Source organism: Melanerpes formicivorus, unplaced genomic scaffold (genome assembly GCF_026170545.1).
Source record: "Melanerpes formicivorus ecotype bairdi unplaced genomic scaffold, bMelFor1.0.p_v2 SCAF_2, whole genome shotgun sequence".
Classification (NCBI taxonomy): domain Eukaryota; kingdom Metazoa; phylum Chordata; class Aves; order Piciformes; family Picidae; genus Melanerpes; species Melanerpes formicivorus.
This window is the reverse complement of record NW_027142354.1, coordinates 17,710,067-17,735,638: the sequence shown is the minus strand read 5'-3', so window position 1 is coordinate 17,735,638 and position 25,572 is coordinate 17,710,067. Positions and strand designations below refer to the sequence as shown.

At 42.9% G+C, this 25,572-nt stretch overlaps 1 protein-coding gene across 2 annotated transcripts; it reads right to left on the bottom strand.

Moving 5' to 3' along the window:
• Positions 1–40: 40 nt before the first annotated feature.
• Positions 41–21,554, bottom strand: PPIL4 (peptidylprolyl isomerase like 4). 2 transcript variants are annotated; one of them, XM_068152213.1, is made up of 13 exons: positions 21,474–21,554; positions 20,108–20,175; positions 19,934–19,998; positions 18,700–18,817; positions 17,444–17,586; positions 17,011–17,107; positions 16,443–16,559; positions 14,155–14,279; positions 10,943–11,009; positions 9,997–10,108; positions 8,407–8,503; positions 7,278–7,416; positions 41–1,523 (listed from the first exon to the last, which is right to left on the bottom strand). In XM_068152213.1, exons 1-13 carry the CDS (start codon positions 21,541–21,543, stop codon positions 1,299–1,301), a joined length of 1,443 nt encoding a protein of 480 aa, XP_068008314.1. In that variant the 5' UTR covers positions 21,544–21,554; the 3' UTR covers positions 41–1,298. The 2 variants fall into 2 exon arrangements, with proteins under 2 accessions (XP_068008314.1, XP_068008322.1); XM_068152221.1 differs by lacking the exon at positions 20,108–20,175 and having other exon boundaries at positions 21,474–21,531.
• Between the last annotated feature and the right edge of the window lie 4,018 nt (positions 21,555–25,572).

Below are 25,572 nucleotides of genomic sequence, written 5' to 3'. Positions count from 1 at the left end.
AATTTTAGATTTAGTCTTTGTCCTGCAGATCACATTCCAATGAGGGCTATAGCATTTTATTACATATTACAATCAGACACTACAGTAAGTAGTACAGAAAAAGTACAATTAAAAAAAAAACAAACCCAAGTTAAATGTATTCACCAAAGCAGTTTGCTTCTGAATCTTCACACATCCATGGAAGGGAAGGAAAGACAACACCCTCTGGAGAGAAACAGGGCATGCATGCTCTTAAACTGTATGCATACTGCCTAACACTGCTTAAATGATGAGGAGTAAGCCAGACATCTGAGAATCTACAGCCTTTCAGGAAGACCCAAGCTCTGATAACTTGCCCTGCATTCTTCTGTAGATCAAGAGCTATTAACTGACCTAACTCTGCTACAAAACCTGAAAAAGTAATCCCATCTAGGTTTGGCAAATACAATGCAATTTATGAATTCTGCTTTTCTGCAATTCTGCTAATGACTATTTTCTTTCTTGCCCACCCAACATAATGTGCCTGACACCACAGCAACCAGATCCCTCAGACACTAGAGGTCAGATCTTTAACAGTGACTACAGATGGGCCAAGTACCAAGGGAACCTCCGTTTCTAAGAGGCCTCCTCCAGCAATGCCACACAGCCAAGTGATCTGTGTAATTAAGCAAGCAAGTGCATACAGCTGATTCAGTATGCTGCAGCACTTCCATGGCCCTTGCAAGCAGCGCTGCAGCACTTCCATGGCCCTTGCAAGCAGCGCTGCAGCACTTCAGTGCCTTTAACCACTGCTGCAGTGATGCCAGGACTGTGTGCTGACAGGACTAAGTACTTGATTTTACTGGAAACATGCAAGACTTTTGAGTACTCCTACACAAATGGTATCTGCTTGCTTTCTGGAAGGAGTGTGCACTGCACATCTCTATCTCCTCACAGCTTCTACCACCCTCATTACAACAGCATCTGGAAGTGCTGAAAGGTAAACACAACTACCTTGTAGAAAGGATGCATGTTCTGCAAATCTATTCACAGTGGAGAGGAGCAATACAATTGTTACTGCATCCTTGTATTTCCCAGAAGCTTTAGACAACATTCCTTATCAGACACTCAAACCATCTCACTTACGTGAAATATTTTATTGAAACTACCTTTCTGGAATCAAGGCTTCCTCAGACAGTCATACACTGGGCATTCACAGAAGTTTAAGGCCAAGCTGCCAACAAAAGGCAACTGCTTTTACCCAGTAACTGCACAACCATTTGAGAGAACTCTGGAAATGCTGGAAAAAAAACATAATTTAGTTCTCTTTTCCTCATCTTTCATCTGTACTTGGACCTTTCTTTGTCTTTTGATTTCTTAGGACTTCTGCTTCTGTTTGCTTTTCTATCCCAGTCCCTTATTTGGAAGTCTTCTTTGTATTTGTCTTTTTGTTTGCTGTACGAGTAGTCTCTCTCATGAGACCGGCTGCGACTCCGATGCCTGTCTTTCTTCTCGCTCTTTACCCTCTCTCTGCAGTGTTCTCCTTCATGTCTTCGATCTGAATCCTGTCAAAAGAATTGGGTAGAAATGCAGTTACAGACAAAGGAGGGAAATAGACAAAGGAGGGAAATATACAAAGGCATGAAGAGGACTAGTCAAGCAGGGTTGGCTCCTTAGCTAAAGCTGGTACTACCTGAAATAGAGTCACGATCCATCAAGATCCATGATGATTTGAAAAAGGTTACAGATAAAAAACTTCCACTGTAACTACATGAAGAAGATAAGCTTACAGCTTTTATCAGCATTTCTGCATGACTGCCAGGCATGCTGCTGCTTGTATTTCCTAAGGAACTTTAGCAAAAAATTGTGGTATCAGGGATTCAACTTGGATAATACCAAACTCTTCAGAAGCATCACACAAGCTTCTAAGCTAGACTTGGATTCTGACCTCCTATCTAAGCAGCATATCTATCGTAGAATAGAATAGACCAGACCAGGTTGGAAGAGACCTTCAAGATCATTGCGTCCAACCCATCAACCAATCCAACCCACCTAAACAACTAACCCATGGCACCAAGCATCCCATTAAGTCTCCTCCTGAACACCTCCAATGACGGTGACTCCACCACCTCCCCGGGCAGCCCATTCCAATGGGCAATCACTCTCTCTGTATAGAACTTCTTCCTAACATCCAGCCTAAACCTCCCCTGGCGCAGCCTGAGACTGTGTCCTCTTGTTCTGGTGCTGGCTGCCTGGGAGAAGAGACCAACCTCTGCCTGTCTACAACCTCCCTTCAGGTAGTCATAGAGAGCAATAAGGTCACCCCTGAGTCTCCTCTTCTCCAGGCTAAGCAATCCCAGCTCCCTCAGTCTTTCCTCATAGGGCTTGTGTTCCAAACCCCTTACCATCTTTGTTGCCCTCCTCTGGACTCATTCCAGTAAGTCAACCTCCTTCCTAAACTGAGGGGCCCAGAACTGGACACAGGACTCGAGGTGCGGCCTAACCAGTGCAGTGTACAGGGGCAGAATGACCTCCCTGCTCCTGCTGGCCACACTGTTCCTGATGCAGGCCAGGATGCCATTGGCCCTCTTGGCTGCCTGGGCACACTGCAGGCTCACGTTCAGCCTGCCATCGGCCAGTACCCCCAGGTCCCTCTCTGCCTGGCTGCTCTCCACCCACTCTGACCCCAGCCTGTAGCTCTGCATGGGGTTGCTGTGGCCAATGTGCAGAACCAGGCACTTGGATGTGTTAAATGTCACGCCGTTGGATTCTGCCCATCTGTCCAGCCTGTTTAGGTTCAAGCCCCACAGGCATTCCAGTGCTAGGAAGAGGCCCAACACCTTAAGACCTGCTTGTAATAATCTTTAATGGTCTAAATTCTAGGCTAAATTAGAGACCAACTACCCCCATACAAAACACTTTCTTGAAGCTAGAAGTCTACAAGAAAAGGCAGCACAGAGAATTCAAACCTTTCAAGTGTACAATCAAATGGAAATAATGAAGTAATGCAAACTCAGTCACTGCATGTAAAACCAAAGAAACTTCAATTATTTAAAAGAACAGTGAAAAACCAGCATTCCAAGGAGAGCTTTTCTCCATAAAGGCAGTCTTAGGGTGGTTCTCAGAGCAAACACCACCTTCACATTTACACAGATAATGAAACGGAAGGGTTACAATAGGGAACACAACCCCCCTGGATCACATACATGAATAAACACAAATTTGATCTTTATCTACATAATCAAAAATTTCTGCTACTGCTGGGTACAGTAATCTCACTAGTGTCCAAATGCTTATTCTGCTTCTGTACTGTCACACTTTATTTCTGTACAGCATTTAAAATCTGAATCCATCAAGAAGGAAGGGCACTTCCCGGTATTTGCAAGAGCTCTGTCCATTCAACTTCAGACCGATGCACACACAGCCACATTACTGTTGTACCCAAAAGCTTCAGTCATCATATGTTTGTACAAGAGGATAGGTTCCAAGCTCCTTTGTGGCAAGGCCTGAGTAAGCATGAGAAGACAGACACACTGGTGGCAGAGAGGAACAAGACAAAAATGTTGGCCAGAAAAGCAAATGGCAGGCTTGGTGCACTGCTCCCTTCTACCTGCCTTGTTGCTGAAGATTCCTCCTAGCGCATGAGAGAAACAGGACAAAAGCAGAACAGCACTCAGCTGCAAAATCTACCAAGCTAACACTGGATACAGGCTATGGGCCAAGTCATGGCAGGGAAATGGTTGGTGAAGCCTTGAAAAGTAAAGACAAACCGCCCATGCTGAATGTCATAGAAAACAGAAGCTTGCTGAAAGGATTAAAAAAGTCAATGTGCATGGAGCCAGCTAAGCAGGATGCCCATCACAGAGCCATGTAAGGTACAGGTGTCTGAAAGTGCTATGAAAACACTGTCACACAGTAGCTACACACAGTGTAAAGAAAAGAAAAAACCAAACAACAAACCAGTATTATGAATAAATTAATTAATTCTATAGTTAATAGAATTAATTGATTCTTAGTTCTCCCTGGGTTACATTTCCCCTTAAATAAGATTTTACCTTTTTTATTTGGCACAGAAAAAAAAAAAATCAATTTTTAAACACTTTAAGTTACAAAAAATAAAGGTATTTTGAAATAAAAATCTTTGATGCCATACCCAAGTCAGAAACACACTGTTTTACCACTGCAAGAGGAAGAGAAAAAGATTCCTACTTAAAAACAGGCTGTGTCTCACTGATGAAGTCCAGATTTCTCACTCCAGGATCACAGCCCCTCAATCAATCAATGGGCAACTGATGACCACCCAATTCTTAATCCAGCACTATGTGGGTAAACACACACGAGGAAGGAAGTATGAAAAGAGGGAAAGACACTGCTCTGGAAGTTCATGGCTGGCTCTGGCAAAAGAAGCGATTTTCCAAACAGCACTTGCAGGTAAATCAGCTAGAGATACCATGGAAGTGGAATACACATGCCATCTCTATGTACTTTAAGCACACTAGTTAAAAGCAACAAGCAGACACAGCCTGTTCAGAACTGAGATTCTTATCAAACTTGACCCTGAATAACAGAACAGTGTCCAATAGCAGTAAGAGCAGGAAATTAAGAACAGGAATAAAAAAAAAATCAGTATCTCTGCTAAAACTACACACTGCAGAAACCTGGAAGTCAAGAAGCCCCTGTGTCTCAGAAAAATTGACTGGACAGACTACACTGCTCCAAAGATCCAGTTACCTATAAACCAGTAAAACCCAAGAAACAAAACAACAGAGAAAATTGCAATGGGAAGAAACTCATAATATAGATCTCAATCAGAAGCACAACCTGTGTTGTCTTTTCACAGAGCCACGTGGGTAGTCCAGCCTCCCACTCCAGACCCACATCCTGTTACCTACTACAAAAACTCCACAACACCTGACCACTTCCACCACCCTCCGGAATCAAGTCAAAAGGTTTAAGACGCAAAAATAGACTCTTGAAACATCAACACAGTGGCTGAATAGTCAAGAAATGGCTGTCAGACTAAGAAAAGGATGAGTCAAAATATACTAAAGAAAACAGAAGAAAATTAAACAGCAAGAGGACAGAAAACATCATGGAAATTATTCAGAAAATTAATCCCCTTCAGTCATAGCTGGAGGTGTAAGCACAAACTGCAGCTTCATTTGTGAGATCTGCCCATTATAAGACCCTGTTCTTTATTAATTAAAATATCTGTCACACCAGAGGTTCAGGGTGGAAGTTTATGTATGAAGCATGGCTATTTGTGGTCTTTGGCCAGTTAGTTGCAGGACTGCTGCTTACTTGTTTTAAAGTTCTTACCTCAAATATATTCTAATGTTTCCCCAAAATAGGGAAAATGCCTTTTCTCCTATACTAAAAATGCTACTGTTCATCAAAAAAACTTTCCTTACTGTTATGCTTTATGCTAGCCTGGTGTTCCCTTTGAGTACACTCTGCTGAAGAACACACTTCCTTACCCATTCTTGTGCAAATTCCCCAGACTATACTCAATTCCTAAATCTAAAAAAAATCAATTACAGTTTTTGTATGCGAAACAGGATTTGTCAGCTAAGATGCCTGCAGATTTCATCTGGAAAGGGCTGTCCCCACTCTAAATGAGATACATACTATACAGAACACACTATGAGAATATTCAAGTACTGACACAGAGAAAAATTCTTCCCAGAAATTCATTTTCACAGCTCCAAGAGGGAACTGCATTGCTTGCCATCAGAGAATAGAAGTAAGCATCCATATCACAAGAAGGATCTGGACATGCTGGAACACGTCCAGAGAAGGGCCATGAGGATGATCAGAGGGCTGGAGCACCTCTCCCATGAGGACAGACAGAGAGTTGGGGCTGTTCAGTCTGGAGAAGTGAAAGCTCTGAGGAGATCTTATTCTGGCTTTCCAATATCTGAAGAGAGCCTAAAAGAAAGCTGGTGAGGGACTTTTTAAGATGTCAGGTAATGATAGGACTAGGGGGAATGGAACAAAAATAGAAATGTTTAGATTCAGTTTGAATGTTAGGAAGAAGTTCTCCAATATGAGGGTGGTGAAACACTGGAACAGGTTGCCCAGGGAGGTGGTAGAAGCCCCATCCCTGGAGGTTTTTAAGGCCAGGCTGGACATAGCTCTGAGCAATCTGATCTAGTGTGAGGTGTCCCTGTCCATGGCAGGGAGTGTGAAACTAGATGAATACCCATTTCAAGAACATTAAAACAACAATATCAATTGGCCAAAAAGATAGGGAAGTCTAAATCAAGCTTAGTCTAAACCTCTTGTACAGGTACATGCTTCAGTGGAAACTTCAGTTATAAGAATAGGTCCCTTCAGATCCTGACTGAATTAGCGCATGAACAGTGACAAAAAGCCTTGTACCCTGAATGAGCAGTAGGGCTCACTGGTGACACTGAAAAAATGTAATTGTTAATGTTCCTAAGAAAAGTTATTTTACCATCACAGCAAGAAGCAATGCAACAGGCAACAAAACTCATGCCAGGACAACGGCTTTAATTACTGAGGCCAAATCCTTACTACTTTCTGCAAAGTTGCTGGAAGACAGCTTTGTTCTCATTGAATGCTTGCTTTGTTACTGGGGTTTGGTAATTTTTTGTTCTTCAGCTTAGCTCAGTTCTCCTTAATGCTCACACGACCCCACACTCATGCAGACACTGTTTCCCTGAAACACCGATATTTTGACTGTCCCAAGTTCACAGACACAGGAGAATGTTGATTTGACAGGCTGCAGTGGAACTGATGAATGACAGAACACTGTCTTCAAATGATCTCCTCCACAGCCCAAATTGCTAGCACAATACAGAGGCAAGCAAACCTGCATACAGATTTTACACAATCACTTCCAAAGCAGTTAAGGAAAGCTTAAAAAAAGATAATGCAAAGAGCCTGAGTTTCTGATTCCATATGGGGAAAAGCCAACACGTGCTGGCCTGGCAAGAGAATGAGAAATAGTTTGCATTCATGAAATATGATCAACTCCTAGATCATGACAGGCAGTATGTGAACAACAGATTCAAAGTGCTGAAGACCTCTTACTACTTTGTAAGAGGCTACATCACCTCTTCAGGATGTTTTGGCAAAGTCTTTCAGATGTCTCAAGCTTCAAAAATGAAGGAAGATTTGGAAAGCCCCTTTCATTATCAGATGCTAACATCAGCTTTCTGTATGTTAACAACTGCTGTATTCTATGGGACTGTGCATGTCATGTCCTCAGATCAATTCCTGATCTCTTCTTCCTGCTTTCCCTTACTAGGATAGCAATAAACAAATATGAAGTCAATGCATTAAGAGGTATGTACCTTAGATTTTTTTGTCCTCTTGTCATCCTCTTCATCTTCAGAGTGGTGGTGCTTTTTCTTCTTTTGTTTTTTACCTGAGTGTGACTGACTTGTTTGAGACTTTTCTACATCCTCATCCAGCACAAGGTCATACTTGGCACTGATGGTGTTGGTTAAGGACACATCTGTTACTTAGCATCAATAAAATACCAGAACAGACAAGCTCATGAAACAAATAGCTGTACTTCTGTCAGAAGAGGATCCTACACATTGATTAAAAAAAATAATAAACTGTGCTAAAATGATTGAATTCTGTCCTGTCAAACAGGACAGACTTTCTTTTCTACCTGTGGATATGGCTGGACTCGATAATCCTCGAGGTCTCTTCCAACCTTAGTTATACTGTGATACTGTGATATCTGAACAAGGTATGGTCTTCTTCCTCTCATGCTCACCACAGCAAAACACCATCTCAGAGCATGATTTAGTTACAGTTATGGTCCAGTTTTGGATGCAGCAGGTCCCCTCTGAAACCACTTAAAACTCTTTGTTATGCTAGATGTCATTCCAAGGCTGTAGATTGGGAACATCATTTACCTGCACACATGGAAGTTAAACACAGTATCACAGTATAACTAAGGTTGGAAGAGACCTCAAGGATCATCAAGTCCAACCTGTCACCACAGCCCTCAGGACTAGACCATGGCACCAAGTGCCATGTCCAATCTCCACTTGAACACCTCCAGGGACAGTGACTCCACCACCTCCCTGGGCAGCACATTCCAATGACAAATGACTCTCTCAGTGAAGAACTTCCTCCTCACCTCAAGTCTAAACCTCCCCTGGTGCAGCTTGAGACCGTGTCCCCTTGTTCTGGTGCTGGTTGCCTGGGAGAAGAGACCAACCCCATCCTGGCTACAACCACCTCCCAGGTAGTTGTAGAGAACATCATATCCTGATGTGACTAGACTCAAAGTTATCAGATGAAAAATGCAAAATGTTTAATTTAATCTCAAACACCAATTGGTTAAACAAAGCAGCAGCAAAGTTTGGCAAGTTTTAACAATAACAAGTCCTTCCCAGGCTGCTTTCAAAATATGTAATTAGCTAAAAAAAAAAATAAAAAATACCTTTGACTAGAAAAGGATACTCTTGCTTTGGCTTTACCTTCTCTTTCAAAGCAAGTTTTGAAGGTCTGTCACGCTCCTTTTCATACTCTTTGAAATCGTCCTTGCTATACCGCCCACCTGTTCACAGAAAAATGTATTTATTCACTCCAACTGAAAAAAAAACAACAAAAAACAACCAAACCCCACACCTATGATTAAGTTCTGCCTCTGAATTTAAGGGCTTTTCATAACCATACGGAGATGTGTAGGAGGATATAGTTCCAGCAAAAAAACCCACTGACATCTGGGTATCAGAGTAAAAGAGAGTAGGACAAGTTGTGATTTTCTGTCCTTCTCTTCCTTGTAGATGTCACCAAGCAACATATGGATTTCTCCTCACAGTATCACAGTATCGCCAAGGTTGGAAGAGACCTCAAGGACCATCAAGTCCAACCTGTCACCACAGACCCATGACTGGGTCTGTGGCACCAAGTGCCACGTCCAATCTCCTCTTGAACACCTCCACCTCCACCACCTCCCCAGGCAGCCCATTCCAATGACTAATGACTCTCTCGGTGAAGAACTTTCTCCTCACCTCGAGCCTAAACTTCCCCTGGCGCAGCTTGAGACTGTGTCCCCTTGTTCTGGTGCTGGTTGCCTGGGAGAAGAGACCAACCCCTTCCTGGCTACTCATGTCCAGAGGAGAAAATACATCAACAGCATCACAAAGCATGATTCAGCAATTGGTTTAGTGCCATTTTGATTACAGGTCCTATGTCACACTACACAAAATTCTGTAACCGTGAAAGCCCCCAGATTATTTCTCATTATTAAATGACTTTTGGTCTTAGCTGCACAAAGGGAAATCTACAAGATAGATATAGCTTCAGAATTCAAATGGAAAACTACAACAAAAATTGTCATGTCTTGATTTAAACAGAAGCATTTTCTACCCACTGATTCCAAAGTACCAGTGCAGAGATGAAAACTATTCTGCAGCAACGTGCTGCCACCTCACGGTCATACTTAAAACTGCAGTATTAACCAGCTAGGTCAGGGACAGATACTGAAGGTGGAAGGACAATATCTCCTCTAAGTATTTTGAGGGTACTATATAAGCACAAAAAGATAACAATATAGTTACTTTTCCAATATTTAGTACAATTTAAATCCAAGTAACTCAAAAGTTTTCCATCTAATCAGTTATTACACTATACACTGCAGAGCATGGTATAGATCCAAAGTTGTGTGCAGAACAAGTTGCAGTAACTCAGGGTCCATATCTAGTCCAAGTTCTATGCAAACAATTGAGAACTGACTGCATTTCCATCATCACTTACAAAGCTTGAGAGGAACAAATGATTTAATGGCAAAAATACATCTGATAAAAAGGTAATTCATAGCAATGTAATGTTAATATAACAGCAGTAAACCTTCTACCCTTATGGAACAAGTAAAGAGCAGAGGTAGCAACTGTGTTGCTCTATTTATCACAGTGCCAAGGAAAATTTATATCCCTGAGGATGAGATGATTTAAACTTGTAACAATTGTTTCTCTTCATATAATATTTACAGTTTAGAAGTCATGGCTTACAACATTGTAAGGGTCAAAGAATGGACAGTGTACCTACCTTTTCCCTTCCACTTAATCTTTGCAACAGACTGGCTAAAATCCACGTGTATCCGTCTGTCATCTATCAGCACGTTGTCCATTTTGAAGTAAGCCTTCTCACAGTCCTCCTCCTGATGTTATGTTTCCAGAAAATTTTAAGCAATGATTACTTCATAGGAATAGTCACAGAAGACAGCAAACACAAATTCAACTGCTTAATGGCATACAATTTTTTCCTAAAATAGCCTAGATCACAACAGTTCTTGCACTGTGCCATTTCAAAAGAAGCAGTGATGCTTTCTCCTGATGTCAGCATTTCACATTACAATTCTTCCTTCTACTATTTAAGAAAAGTGACAATCCAGCTCTGTTTGGCACATGTAATATATTCAGAACAACAAGGGAAAAAAGGACAACTCATAAAAGCTTCATATTAAGAACACTATTCCAGTGTCTTACAGTTTCTTTCACAAATAGAGATAAGTAGATACAAACAAGCAGCTATGCACCATCAAGAAAACTATTACTATCAATCTCACAGCAAGAGCAGCACGTTGATAAAGCAAACATCTTTGACAAGCCCAATATAGGACACTACTGTACACACCAGTCTACTTTATTTCACACACTCTCCTATCCTTACTACAGCAAGCCTCCTTTTTCTCCTGGTATTCCCTTCTTTAACTCTTCAAAGTCCTAACATGCTCTGGGAGGAAAGAAGGACATGCTTTCCTCTCACTGGTTTCAGGACAACCTAATGAATGTGTATTTGTATTGCATGGTTCAATAAAGAAAGACTTAAATGCCTGCTTCACATAGGACCTACAACTTACACAATTAAGTCAGTACGGGAAAATGTTAGCTAACCCACACTTGGGGGTTTTGGTGCCATTCCTTAGTGAAAATATACCAAAAATTAACTTTAATAGGCAAAATCTACATACAGTGTACCTAAAACCCCATACCTTTTCAAACTCAATGAAAGCATAACAAAGTGATTCACCAGTCTTCCAGTCTCTAATTACTTCACAGCTGAAAAAAAAAAGATATAAAATAAAATGTCAGTGAGGTTGTAGCAAAAAAAGTAGGATAGGCAAGCACTGTTTAAAATGGGAGAGTAACAGTTGAAAAACAAACAAACAAATCCAGCCACAACAACAAAGGTTATTACAACACTTGGTTCTGAGACTTCTACTACTGTGGGGGTGTCCTGACAAAAAAATTCACATGATATTACTTGAGTAACTATTACATAACACACAAGTGGTTAACATGAATTCTGATTAATGAAACAAAATCTGTTTTCAAATGTTATTTGTTATCAATTTCTTGTATTTCACTAATGAAACCCAAGTTTCACATGCTGTTTTTCTCTTTACCAGACACCTTATCAGGCAATTTACAGGGCAAAAAATAAGAAGCCTAAAATACTGAATCAGTAGACAATACAGCACTGCATCAGTATTACCAAACTCTTGTGTACAACATGAGAATCCTGACTACGTGACGTTGAAGAAGGTCAGACAGGCCACAAGGGAAGGAAATTTAGAATAGAATAGAATATAGAACAAACCAGGTTGGAAGAGACCTTCAAGATCATCACATCCAACCCATCAACCAATCCAACCCACCTAAACAACTAAACCACGGCACCAAACACCCCATCAAGTCTCCTCCTGAACACCTTCAATGACGGCGACTCCACCACCTCCCCGGGCAGCCCTTCCATAGCGCAATCACTCTCTCTGTATAGAACTTCCTAACATCCAACCTAAACCTCCCCTGGCGCAGCCTGAGACTGTGTCCTCTTGTTCTGGTACCGGCTGCCTGGGAGAAGAGACCAACATCCACCTGTCTACAACCTCCCTTCAGGAAGTTGTAGAGAGCAATAAAGTTACCCCTGAGTCTCCTCCTCTCCAAGATAAGCAATCCCTGCTCCCTCAGCCTCTCCTCATAGGGCTTGTGTTCCAAACCCCTCACCAACTTCGTTGCCCTTCTCTGGACTTGTTCCAGCAAGTCAACATCCTTCCTAAATTGAGGGGCCCAGAACTGGACGCAGTACTCGTGGTGCAGCCTAACCAGTGCAGTGTACAGGGGCAGAATGACCTCCCTGCTCCTGCTGGCCACACTGTTCCTGATGCAGGCCAGGATGCCATTGGCCCTCTTGGCTGCCTGGGCACACTGCTGGCTCATGTTCAGCCTACCATCGACCAGTACCCCCAGGTCCCTCTCTGCCTGGCTGCTCTCCAGCCACTCTGACCCCAGCCTGTAGCTCTGCATGGGGTTGCTGTGGCCAATGTGCAGAACCCAGCACTTGGATGTGTTAAATCTCATGCCAAATGAGAAATGTGAAAAAATGAAATGTGGTATTAAAGTGAAACTTGATAAGGTGAGACCTCTCCTAAGCGTACTGAGGAAGTGACAAATCATAGTTAGGGTACACAATCCAAAATACAATCAAGACAAAAAAAAACCAAAAAAACCCCACACACAAAAAAACCCACACAGCAACAACAAAAAAAGCCCCAACAAAGCCAAAAGAGAAGCTGCTCTGACAAGCTGTAGGAATTCTTGACAGCAGCCATCATAGAGGAAGGAGGTAGGAGTCTTGTGCCAGAACTCTCCTTCACAGATGATTCAGAGAATCTATCTGAAAGTGGGAGGACTGTAGAAGAGGTACTGAACAAACTAATAGAAAAAAAATATAAATACACTTATATATATATAAAAGAAATTCCTAGGACACCCAGAAGTCATGCTAGAGTTGTAAGAGTGGCAAACAATGGCAGTTTCGCTCACATACAGGCAGTCTAATGGAGGATCTGGGAGCCTGCAGGCCTGCATGTGGTACTGCACATGGTAGTAGAAACACACCACAGAACAGTCAGCATGCATCTGAATAAACAGGACCACTTGAATAAACCAAATCAAAGTTCTCTGAAAGTCAGAAGGCTTATGTGTGATGATCTATTTGATGCAGTCTTTTGAAATCTCTCTGGAAACTCTAACAAACCTTTGCACAAAAGGGTTTTGGGGAAATGAAGGAGCAATGCCATAAGGAACACGTTTGCATGATAAACACGTGAAAGACCAGGCAACAGCAAAGAGTCATTTCTCAAGGAGATAGTAAAGAGGTCACTAGAGGAGTTTGGTGATGATACAGGATTGGTAGAATTGGGGGGGGGGGGGGGGAGACTGCAAAAAAAAAATGCAGAAAGTTCATAGGAGATCACCTGAAGAAGAAGACAGCAAATGATGTTCAACATGGATAAATGCAACAAGAAGAGCATGGGGGTGTAAAACCCTAATTGTGCATTATAAAAAGAATTTGAGGGTAAAGCAGAGAATGCCACTGTAGGTCTGTAATTTCTTTAATACCATGTGCAGTTCTGGTTATCACAGAATGTTAGGGGTTGGAAGGGACCTCAAAAAGATCACCTCCCTGCCAGAGCAGGATCACCTATACCAGATCACACAGGAACACATCCAGGTGGGTTTTTAGTATCTCCAGAGAAGGAAACTCCACAAGCCCTACCAGGCAGTCTGTTCTGTTATGTCATATTGAGATGAAAACAAAAGAACAGCAAAAGGCTGAGAAAATGGAAACAAGGTGGGGCATGAGTACATGGGCTTAACAAGATGACCTTGGAATATAAGACAGAGAGGTGCAGAAAAGCACGCTTTACTGTCCATAATGCCTTGTACACAAGTATGAGGAGAAATTAACTGAAACTACTAGAAGCCATGTTCAAGACAGGAGTCATGAGGAGCACCTGTTAACGAGGAGTATACTGGATACCACAAACATTTCCCACCTTTATCCCAAACCGTACATCCTCCCATGGAAAAGAAAAACTCAGTGACTGTACCTAGCTCATGTAGCATCTGAGATAAAAAATGCTGAAAGAAGGGACAGGATGGGGGGCTGGGGAGAGTATCAAATGCTTTCCTTATTCCCACATGTATCTAGGCTATCACTTAAAAGCACTGCTAAAACAGGATAATCATCTAACCAGATCTGACTTTTTATCACCACTGTTGTGGTCTCTGCCCAAACATATGCAGGTACAGCATGCATCTCCAGAGATGCTAGGATACTAATTAAGTCAAATTCAAAGGGACTGGGAATCAAGTTCAGTATTATCTAAGGTTTTCTTTTGTGTTTTACAATCATTACCTTTTAATGGGACCAAATCGTGAAAATATTATCTCGAGATCTTCATCTGTGGTCACAGGATTCAGTTTACAAACAAACAGCACATTTTCTGGTGGCTTGATCTCTGCATCTGGTAAGTCTCCCACCTATGGCATACAGTAAAAGACTTTCATCAGTTCTGCCTAAAGCTCTCTACATTTTATTGCCACAACGAGAATACAGCTTCAGAATAAACTTCAATGCATTCATATAACAAAATGGGTCAATATATATAACAAAATGGCTGTCAATGACTGCATGTCCCAGTGGAGGCCAGCGGAGTCCCTCAGGGATCAGTCCTGGGACCTGTCTTGTTCAACATCTTTGTGGGTGACATGGACAGTGGCATTGAGTGCATCCTCAGCAAGTTTGCTGATGACACCAAGCTGTGTGGTGCAGCAGACACGCTGGAGGGAAGGGAGGCCATCCAGAGGGACCTTGACAGGCTGGAGAGGTGGGCACAAGCCAACCTCATGAGGTTCACTAAGAGCAAGTGCAGGGTCCTGCATCTGGGTTGAGGCAATCCCAGGCACAAATCCAGGCTGGGCAGTGACTGGCTGGAAAGCAGCCCTGAGGAGAGAGACTTGGGGGTGCTGGAGGACAAGCTCAACATGAGCTCTCAGTGTGCACTTGCAGCCCGCAAAGCCAATCAGATCCTGGGCTGCATCAAGAGAAGTGTGGCCAGCAGGTCAAGGGAGGTGATCCTCCCCCTCTACTCAGCCCTGGTGAGACCCCACCTGGAGCACTGCGTCCAGTTCTGGAGCCCCTATTACAAGAGGGATGTGGAGGTGCTGGAACATGTCCAGAGAAGGGCCACAAGGATGATCAGAGGGCTGGAGCACCTCTCCTATGAGGACAGACTGAAGGAGTTGGGGCTGTTCAGTCTGCAGAAGAGAAGGCTCCGTGGTGACCAAATTGTGGCCTTCCAGGATCTGAAGGGGGTCTACAGGAAGGCTGGGGAGGGACTTCTCAGGATCTCAGGTAGTGATAGGACTAGGGGGAATGGAATGAAGCTGGAGGTGGGGAGATTCAGGCTGGATGTGAGGAGGAGGTTCTTCACCATGAGAGTGGTGAAACCCTGGAATGGGTTGTCCAGGGAGGTGGTCGAGGCCCCGTCCCTGGAGGTGTTTAAGCCCAGGCTGGATGAGGCTCTGTCCAGCCTGATCTAGTGTGGGGTGTCCCTGCTCATGGCAGGGGGGTTGGAACAAGATGATCCTTGTGGTCCCTTCCAACCCTGACTGATACTATGATAATAGAATATTTTTCCTACCCAATTTCACCACTGGGCCTTCAGCAAAGTAAAAATCAAAAAACACTTTCTACCTTGCTCTCCATGCACTTAACATAAATATACAGGTCTAAAATGCAAAAAGTGTACTTTTAGAGACACCATTATGAAAATTAAAAAGGACTGGATCCAATTCCTCATTCTTTCTCTATATCCCAGATAAACTCACCTTTCCTTGAGATTATCAACAGCCAGGATAAGTTTAGCATAGCTTGATAGCAAATTAAGTCACAGAGGAAAACACACAAAACCCCAACACTGCCTCCTGTTAAACTCTAGCAGTTGTCTTTAAAACCTGAACAAAAGACTTAATCCTTTAATTCATATGCTTACAAAAAGGCAACAGACATTAGCTTGTTTGCAGAAAGAAGCAAAATCACAAAAGAAAGTAGATTCCACAGAAGAGAACACAGACTTTAAGCAGGATAGTCTCAGAGAATCATACTGTTTTAACAAAATGATGGTGGAACTGATAGCTGGGGTTTCTCACATCAGTGAAATTAGAAGTACACCTATTTTCATCTCTTCAGCTTACATAACATAGCCCTCTACTGCCTACTATCCAGCGATACTCACTGCACTGGCTCATGATACCCCACTTGCTTTTTGTAGCTAACCTTGACTTTTGGGAAAAGATCATCACCAATCAGCTCAGCTCTTTCCCACACATGCCACACCTTTTCCAGGATTACAGGTACTGTGCAGCATGTCATGTGTGTTATGCTCTTTAATTGACTGCATTTCTAGTAAGTTTTTACAAATCCTCCACTGGTCCACTTTTAATCCTGACTTTGAAAATTAAATAATCACCAGTTTCATCAGAAAATTGCCTCCAGTGCTCATGCTCTATCCTTTCACTTTACCACATACATTCAGTAGCACAAATTGAGTCGTGACATCACCATCAGATAACCAACTTCAAGATACATAGCGCTCATTCTCCTAGACTGAATACAATATGTAAATACAGAAAGATGTTCACCATTTCCAGAAGAATGGCACGAGTTTTAGCTTCTTTTTCTGCCTGAACTTCTTCTATTTCATCTGCAGACCGTCCTTTCAAGTCATCAATTTCTTCATCTGCTCCTATTCTGCCGCTCTGGAAAATGAAGAAAAAAGACAGAGTCTCAGGCTGCGCCACGGGAGGTTTAGGCTGGATGTTAGGAACAAGTTCTATACAGAGAGAGTGATTGCCCATTGGAATGGGCTGCCCGGGGAGGGGGTGGAGTCACCATCATTGGAGGTGTTCAGGAGGAGACTTGATGGGGTGCTTGGTGCCACGGTTTAGTTGTTTAGGTGGGTTGGATTGGTTGATGGGTTGGACGTGATGATCTTGAAGGTCTCTTCCAACCTGGTTTATTCTATATATAAGCTATATATTCTATATATATAAGCCATGAAAAAAGTCTTTTTCATTTTTCAACTACAACTTGGATGACCTGTCCCCCCACAACATGAAAAATGCTTAAGCACTGTATGTCTAGAGAACTGAGCTTTCATTCTGTTCTTCCCACTTTAAAATTCCTCAAGAAGCTATCACAAACACTCACATCTAGCTGTTCCTTGGTGGGTTCTGGTGAGCGATCAGGAACAGACAAGCCAGGTGGATCTTCAAATGGATCATCTAAAATTACTGTATGATTTATCCTTATAGAAAACAAAATGAAGACCAACATCAGCCCACATGCAAATAAAACTCTCTTTACCCACAAAAAGCAGCCCTGATTCTCAGTTATATCCCAACATACTGTATGCATGTCAACACGAGTATGGACACTTTTGCAAAGGCAACAGAGTTGCACATTTTCTTACATAGCTGATTATTTTTTTCTGCCCATTTTACCAAGAATACTGGAATAAAAGTGTGTTTAAGATACTATGTACAGGTCACCTCACACAGCCATATTAAATCTTTTTCCAAAAAATATTACTTTGGTTAATTATGAAGGATTTCTCAAAAAGGGAAGTTAAAAACAGTCACACCTGATATCTTGATACGGGATAAAATCCTTATCTACAAAGGCTTCATTAATTGTCTTCAATACATCCATGCCTTCTGTCACTTCGCCAAATACTGTATGCACACCATCAAGGTAATCCAAGTTTTCCCCAGTAGTAATAAGAAACTATGGAAGAAGATACAAAACAAGTAACAGTAAACACACAAATCCAGGGCTTGAGTTCTACGTTAGGAGAGAGAGAACTCTCACGGGAATCGGGGGGGGGGGGAGGAAACCAGCCTCTTCTTGACTTCTGCAGGAGAACATTAGTCTTCTTCCATCAGCTCTCAGAACATGGTGAGCCAGCCTATAGCTCACAGCCAGGAAGGCAGGCTTCTCACACAACTGCCCCTCTGCCTGAGCTTTGTCTGACTCAGCAGCACTGAGCTGTGAGCTAAGGTCAGATCACCTGCTCAAACTGCATTCAGCAAGTGCACTTTCAAAATGCATTTCAAAAAACCCCCATTTCACACACGCAATGCAGGGAGACAGCAAAACTGACTCCACATATTACAAGCTCTGGCTGGAATAAAACCATAGCTTTCTTTAAATTGCTTTGCCTATTAAAAGCACCACTTATACACAAGTAAAGCACAAAGGTATTACAAGTGAGGCAATTTAATATTTAAAAGTGACAGTGCATTTGAAGTAGTAATTTAGAAATAATTCTGTGAGATTAGAACTTTAACTACATCTACAGCAAAAACATGAACAGGGAACAGTAAACACAACACCAACACTTCCAAAAATTGTTTTGTAACAGTACTGTACATTTACAGTACTGTAAATGTATACCGTATTACTAAGGCACACTTGTACATAACGATGCAGAGGACACTGTAGTAGGATTTCAGTTTCGAAACTACCATGAAGTTATAACTACAAAGTTTTAAGATTATTTCAAACCCCAGTTTCCTTACTTTTCACTTCCACAGGATTTTTTGACTGCTCATTCTGTGGGTTAGCAAAACCACATGCAGGTATTAACAGAAATTAATAAACAAAAGGAAAAAAATGTAAAGGACTGAATCCAAACAACAAAGAGAGAAATTATACAGTTACTCTAGGCCATTATGCAACACACTTTCCTATGAACCTTGTTTTGACATGCCTTTTGACCACACTACAAGAATATGCTATTGAGATGACATCATTATTGTTGTCTCTCTTGTAAATTCAAGGAACTTTCAGTTTAATTACTTAGACATGTACCAAGGCTTTCCAACATTGTATGCTGACCTGTGATCCATGCTGATCGTTCCCATTGTTCACCATTGACACGGTTCCTTTCTTCTTGTGCTTAATTCTTGGTACTTTTTCTGCCTCAAAAAACCTAGCTTGATCGCCATACAGTTGACTGAAAATATATGTAACAAATATGTCAAAAGTGCTCTAAAACAGTCAAAAAACCTTTACATTGGCATTCAAATAAACCCAGGCTATCTGCTGCATCCATGCATTTTTATGGACCTGTATTCTTAAAAGAACAAACTTGCTTTTACATGGAACAATAGTTTTTAATCTGAAGCATTTCAGAGAGGTTTTTTTGGGTGAGGTGTATTCGTATGTTTTAAAATGCGGTCTGTAACATTTTCTAAGACAGGACAAGAATATAAATTATCCACACTGTAAAAACTCAGGATTTTTCCTGAAACAACAGAAACTCCAATTTCATGGACTTCAGCAGTAATAAACAGGTTTAAACCCCCAAACTACCATTTTCCATGCTAGTAGCAGAACAGAATCTGCCACTCACATAGAATAGTTCACATTGGAAGGGACCCTAAAGATCATTTAGTTCCAACCCCCCCCACCATAGCCAGGACACCTTCCACTGGACCTGGTTGCTCAAGACACTTTCCAGCCCGGCCTTGAATACCTTCAGGGAGAAGACATCCACAATTTCCCTAGGCAACCAGTTGCAGTGTCTTACCACCCTTAGTGTAAAGAATTTCTTTCTAATATCCAGTCTAAATCTACCCTCCTCCATCTTAAATCCATTCCCTCATCTTACCACAACAAGCCCTTGTGAAAAGTCCCCCTCCATCACACTATCTGCCATACCAATGAGTCTCAAACACCGATTATCCACCCATATGCAGAAACATCTTGGGTCTGGCAAGAATTCATCTGCTTAGCACAATTATACTGCTTCCAGGATCAGCAAAGGCATGATCCTCAGATCCAAGTGTTAAACATTTTGTATTTAAGAGGCTAAAATACAAAGCACACTTACAGAAGTCAATATTGGTCTAGCAACACTGTTCAAACTGTCCATGAAAATTTAAAAAAGAATGGCCAAAGGCAGCATACATGTTATAAAAGTATTTAGGTACACCAAAGAAGGTTATGCATCAACATTTTTACTTCCCATCAGTTATTCTGCCCCAAAAGAGATGAAGACAATCTAATTGGAATCCCTATTGTCCTGTACAATTACTCTGTCAATTAAGTAACACAAACACTTACTTACCAAAATATGGACTCCCCTCCACGGCCAGTTCCCATGGGGTCCCCAGTTTGTATAATAAAATCTCTCTGTCACAAACCAGAACACATAAGATATTGCTTTCATGTTTGCAACTTTTAAAGAACAACAAACACAAACAAAACAAACAAACAAAGCCAAGGAATTGAGAATACTCACCTGTACATTATATATAAGACAATAGTTGTAGTACTTGACTTTGCAGAGCTTCAGAAAATTCAGACAAGCTGTAATAAATTATACCAATATTAACTAAAGAAAATCCCAGATATAGTATCATAGTATCAGCCAGGGTTGGAAGGGACCACAAGGATCATCTAGTTCCAACCCCCCTGCCATGGGCAGGGACACCCCACACTACATCAGGCTGGACAGAGCCTCATCCAGCCTGGTCTTACCTCCAGGGACAGTGCCCCAACCACCTCCCTGCACAACCCATTCCAGGGTTTCACCACTCTCATGGTGAAGAACCTCCTCCTCACATCTAGCCTGAATCTCCCCACCTCCAGCTTCATTCCATTCCCCCCTAGTCCTATCACTACCTGAGATCCTGAGAAATCCCTCCCCAGCCTTCTTGTAGGCCCCCTTCAGATACTGGAAGGCCAGTAAGTATAGATATAACAGGGAGCCAGTTTCATATGAAGAAGAGCAGTTTTGTAGCACACTGTGCTCAAATTTACAAGTGTACAACCTATAAAGGCGGCAAGAAATGCTCTAAGGAAAGGTAACATTGCCTCCCTTCCTAAAGCCTACCTCTAGTTATTCGAAGAAACCTAAATAGACCTACTTATACAGAAATGCACTTTTTTCCCCAAGTACCTAAGAATACCACAGTTACTTTTTTGTTTAGAATAGATTAATTTGCTCAGTTTCTCAAATAAATTGTTACATTTATAATAGTCTATTAAAAACAAACAAGCAAACAAACAAAGCTTCCCAACAAGAATCGATGATTCCAAGTGTTTCAAACACGTATGCAGAAGCTGCCCGGGCAGGGAGTCCGCTGACTGGCGCTCATTTGGATCCAAAGGCAGGACTGAGGCCCGACGTGAGGCACGGAAGCACAAGGCGGGAGCAGGCAGCTGTTGACTGAAGCCACTGTCTGAAGCCCGTTGCCTGAGACGGCCGTGACGGCATCTACACCTCAAGCTGCGACAGCCTCGGCAAAGGCTCCCGCTCCCTGCAAGGGTCGCGGGCGGGGTGCCGCCGGGCAGCTCTGAGGACAGCCTGCGGCAGCGGAAGCGCGAAGGAAAAGCCCAGCTTCCACCCCGAATGGCGGAAAAACCTCCGAAAGCTTCGCAGCTTCCAGAGCCGCAGGGAAGCGGCGTAGGCTTCCTCCCCTAGCGCCCCAGAGGCAGCCATAAGCAGGGCCGGGCGGTTCAAACCCGGCACTTCCCGACCCCTCTGGCGCCATCCGGCCACCCGAAAGTCCTCAGTCCACCCGCTGCTTTATTCAGGGCTTCCACCTGCCCGCGCCAGGGGCAAATCCGCGCCTGCCACCGCCCGCGCCAGCGTCAGCTCTTACCGCGGGGCCGCTCCTCCGTGTACAGGTCAATCACCAGGTCGCCCAGCGTAGTCTCCAGCAGCACGGCCATGACTGACACCCTCCTCCGCACAGCGGCGCGGGCCTGACGTCGCTGCACCGCCCTCTGCCGGCGCGGAGGAGGAGCTGGCGCTGAGGCAGCTCGGCGCTACCGCCTGCTGGTAAGCAGCGAAGCTGTGGAGAGGGAGAGAGGGTTATTCAGGGAGCACTGTCAGGCGCCATGAAGGTGCAGGTGGAGCTTTCCGCTCCAAACAGCGTCTCTTCTCGGGCTGCATGCTCCGGTAAGGGCTTCGGCCTGACCAGTCGGCCGAACCGGCCCTCGAAACCCGCCCCCCTCCATGCCGCACTCTTCCCGGCGTGAAGTGAGGTGCACGTCGAGCACAGCAAGGGCTCCCGCTGCCGTTTCCCCTTACCCCACCAGCCCTCAGGCTACTGGAAAATACGGCGCGGCTGCAGCAGCACGCCTCTCCCCGCCAGAGGGGACAAGGCGGGAGGCAACAGGGGATGGGGGAAAACGGGGGGAAATGGAGGATCCCCCACCCTGTTACCACAGCAGCGTGCATGGTCAGGATTAAACTGTTCTTTTAGACGACATACTGTAACAATTAAGAGAGGGACTTGTAATCGGGATGTCCTCGAATGTTGAAGCATCCTAGACGAACATGTAAAAAGTGCTACTAAATAACGTAGTCAGCTTTTGGCTCGAAAATAGTGTTCTAGGTTAATCTGACCTCATTATAATGTTAAACCCCACACCTTGTGCCTACAAAACGCCTGCCGGAAACAAACCGCGCACCCTATGAGCATGCGTAGTGAATTTAAGAGACTCTGGACCTTTAACGGGAAGCGAGCAAGAGCCTGACCAATGGATAAATGGTAGGTGTTGACATGAGGCGTAGCTGATGCATTTAACTGCATAAATAGCTGCCCCTAGCGTTTGTAGAGTTTTCCTGGTTACAGTTTTCGGTAACACCCCCAGGACCAAGATCCTCTGACAAAAAACACTTTCTGAGGCTGATTATGCAGCTTTTGAGCATGATGCTTAGAGAGAGACGTATGTGCTTATAGTTGTTAGTTATAAAGAGTTATAAAGCAATTAAGAGATCAAATATTTGCCTTTAGTAACAACGGTCACAACACAACCTGTAGTACTGTGTATGACACCATGTAAACAGAATTTATTCTTTTCTAGTGGCTGCCATACTATGTTGAGCATATGTGTTACACCTCAACTAATGTAAAGGTTCCTTGCTTTCAAATGTGGGATTCTGCTCCTCTGTGCAAAGAGCTTCCATGTTAGTCTATGCTGTTGTCACCTCTTTCCAGATTGTACTTTGGTCCCCATCACACAGTGAGTTAATCAAGTTACTAATCCATTGGAAAACCTTTTTATTGCTGATTTTGCTTTCTGCCAGATTAATGAACCAAACTGATTTGCCATGCAGTAAAAAGGAAACAGTGAAGCAGAAGTAGGCAAACAGGAATACACAACTGGGAGTACACAGGTGCATGTAAGTGCAGGACCTCCTCTTCAGGCAGCAATAAAAGTAGTATCAGATCCACACATTATGTAACAGCACCTTTATAAATAGCCAAGCAGGGAAGACAGTGTGCTGGTCCTGGGACCACAATTTGCACTGCAGGGAGCTGTATTCTGCTCCATAGTGTACCAGTTTTCAAGGCTGATTGTGCTATCGTATTCTGCAGCACTGCATTAGTTTTGTGAGCTTATTCCTAGTCTGTACATCAATCCTGAATTGATTTAAGACTGTTTTAAGCCAGTTCTCAATAAGGCAGTTATCAATAGAGGAAGCACAATAACACATGTTACATTTAATACTCTGAAACTTTAAGCAGGATGTAAACAGTGCATCATTTGTGTGTGTGCTGACTGAAGTTTAACTGTAGACTTGCTGCTTTAAGAACTCTTAATTTGCACGCTAGTAACAAAGCATAACACTAAGAAGTTCTATACAGAAAGAGTGATTGCCCATTGGAATGGGCTGCCCAAGGAGGTGGTGGAGTCGCCGTCATTGGAGGTTTTCAGGAGGAGACTTGATGCCCTCTAACTGACTAACATCTGCTCCTAACTTGGTGTCATCTGCAAATTTGCTGATGACTGACTCGACCCCCTCATCCAGATCAGCAGTGAAGATATTAAAGAGGATGGGGCCCAGCACTGATCCCTGGGGGACGCCATTGGTGACTGGCCACCAGCTGGATGCAGCACCATTCACCACCAACTTGAACAGTTCCAAGGAGAAGATATCCAGAACTTCCCTAGGCAACCTGTTTCAGAGTCTCACTACCCTCACTATAAAGAATTTCTCCCTAATATCCAGTCTAAATCAACCTCCTCAAGCTTAAATTAATTTCCTCTCAACCTATCACAACAAGGCCTTGTAAAAAGTCCCTCCACAGCTTTCTCCTAGGCACCCTTTAGGTACTGGAAGGCTACCATAAGATCTCCCAGAGTCCTTCTTTTTACCCATGTGCAACACTCATGTCCCTCTACACAGTCAACAATCCTGTCCTGTAGCCAGTCCCCTCCTTTTCATGGAGATCTTCATATGATCTGAACACATCCTATTTAAAACCTTCTTAAACTTGTTTAATGACTTGTTTAAGCATATGGCAAACTTCTGATTTCTTTCCAATTCATATGTGAAAATCAAGCATTCTCACCCTACACCATCTTCTCTTGATACTTATCATATCATGTGAAAGAATCCAGCTCTTCCTGAGTCAAGCTAAAAGGAATCAAAGACCATGATCCTGACTTCCACAGCCTCTGCTCATGGGACTTGAGAAGAGTGACTCAGTATATCAAACAAGAAGTCCTGATGCCAAGGTACTAAGAAATCTGTATGCAGACTACATCTTGGCCTATGTTCTGTCCACAGGAAAAGACTAGTGTGATAGAAGGTCAAGGCAACATGAGGTTTGGGCTAGATGAAACCAACAAAACAGAGATTTACAGTTCTCACAAAATGGCTTTTCATGGTCACATTAAAAATGTCAGGAACATAATTTCCACTTTTAATATGAACCACTGAAATACGGCATGTCAAGCACATTCAAGCAGTGGTCAACCTCAGTACAAAATACTTTGAAATGTTACATATTTTAATAATTACAAATGTCAGGACATCTTCACCAGTTAATCAGCTGTATTTTTTCTAATCTTTAAAATAATACTAACTACTGCGAATAAATGCATTTATGGATGAAATATTTCAAATTTTCACATAATGAAATTCACTTCACAATATATGATTCTCTTAGGTCTCGTTTTCTAATGCCTTTTGTCTTGTACCAGGTGTTTATAACAGTGTCTTGTAAATGCAAACTGCATATAAAATACTAATTTTCCGTGGGTTTTATGATTTCTGTTCACTATCAACCAAGTAGAAGTCATAGAGCAATATAAAATCAGACTACAGAATGCTTCAACAAGACATCTGATACATTAAACCCTGCCCAGAAAAGCTGTTAAGATGTTTGTCACTGTTACCTTTAGGTTATTTTTTCTTTGCTAACACATAGAGGCACTTTCTGTCTTCATATCAACCACGGACTTGGAGATCCAGGTTGTTTCCTTTCTCTTTGCCTGAGACTTTAATGGTTTTGACTGCTGATTGTTTCCCACCGTTTTCTCTTCAGCTCTTTAAAAATTTATTATGTGCTTTCTTCCTTTCTGATGACTCTTTTTGCTCTCCCCTAGAGTACACTGCCTTTGCTTTCAGAAAACCTTTCTTGACATGTGATGCTGAAAACTTACTCTGGAATGACTCTCCCCAGGTGACCCTTGCCATTTACACACATAGCAGGTGAACAACTGTAGGCGGCTTATGGGCGTGAACGAAGTAGCTTGGTTTGAGGAATGTACATCTCATATATACCGGTAATTATTGACATTAGCTATAGAGGTAATTCTCTTACTATGCAAAGTGCTTTCGAAAGTTGTCAGCCTCTATGCACGGTACGGCGTTTGTAGGAGAGGCGCGCGTCCGCGCGTCACTGCAACGCACAGCTCGGGATCTGCCCGCGGCGGCGGGACAGGGGCAGGGGCAGGGGCGGG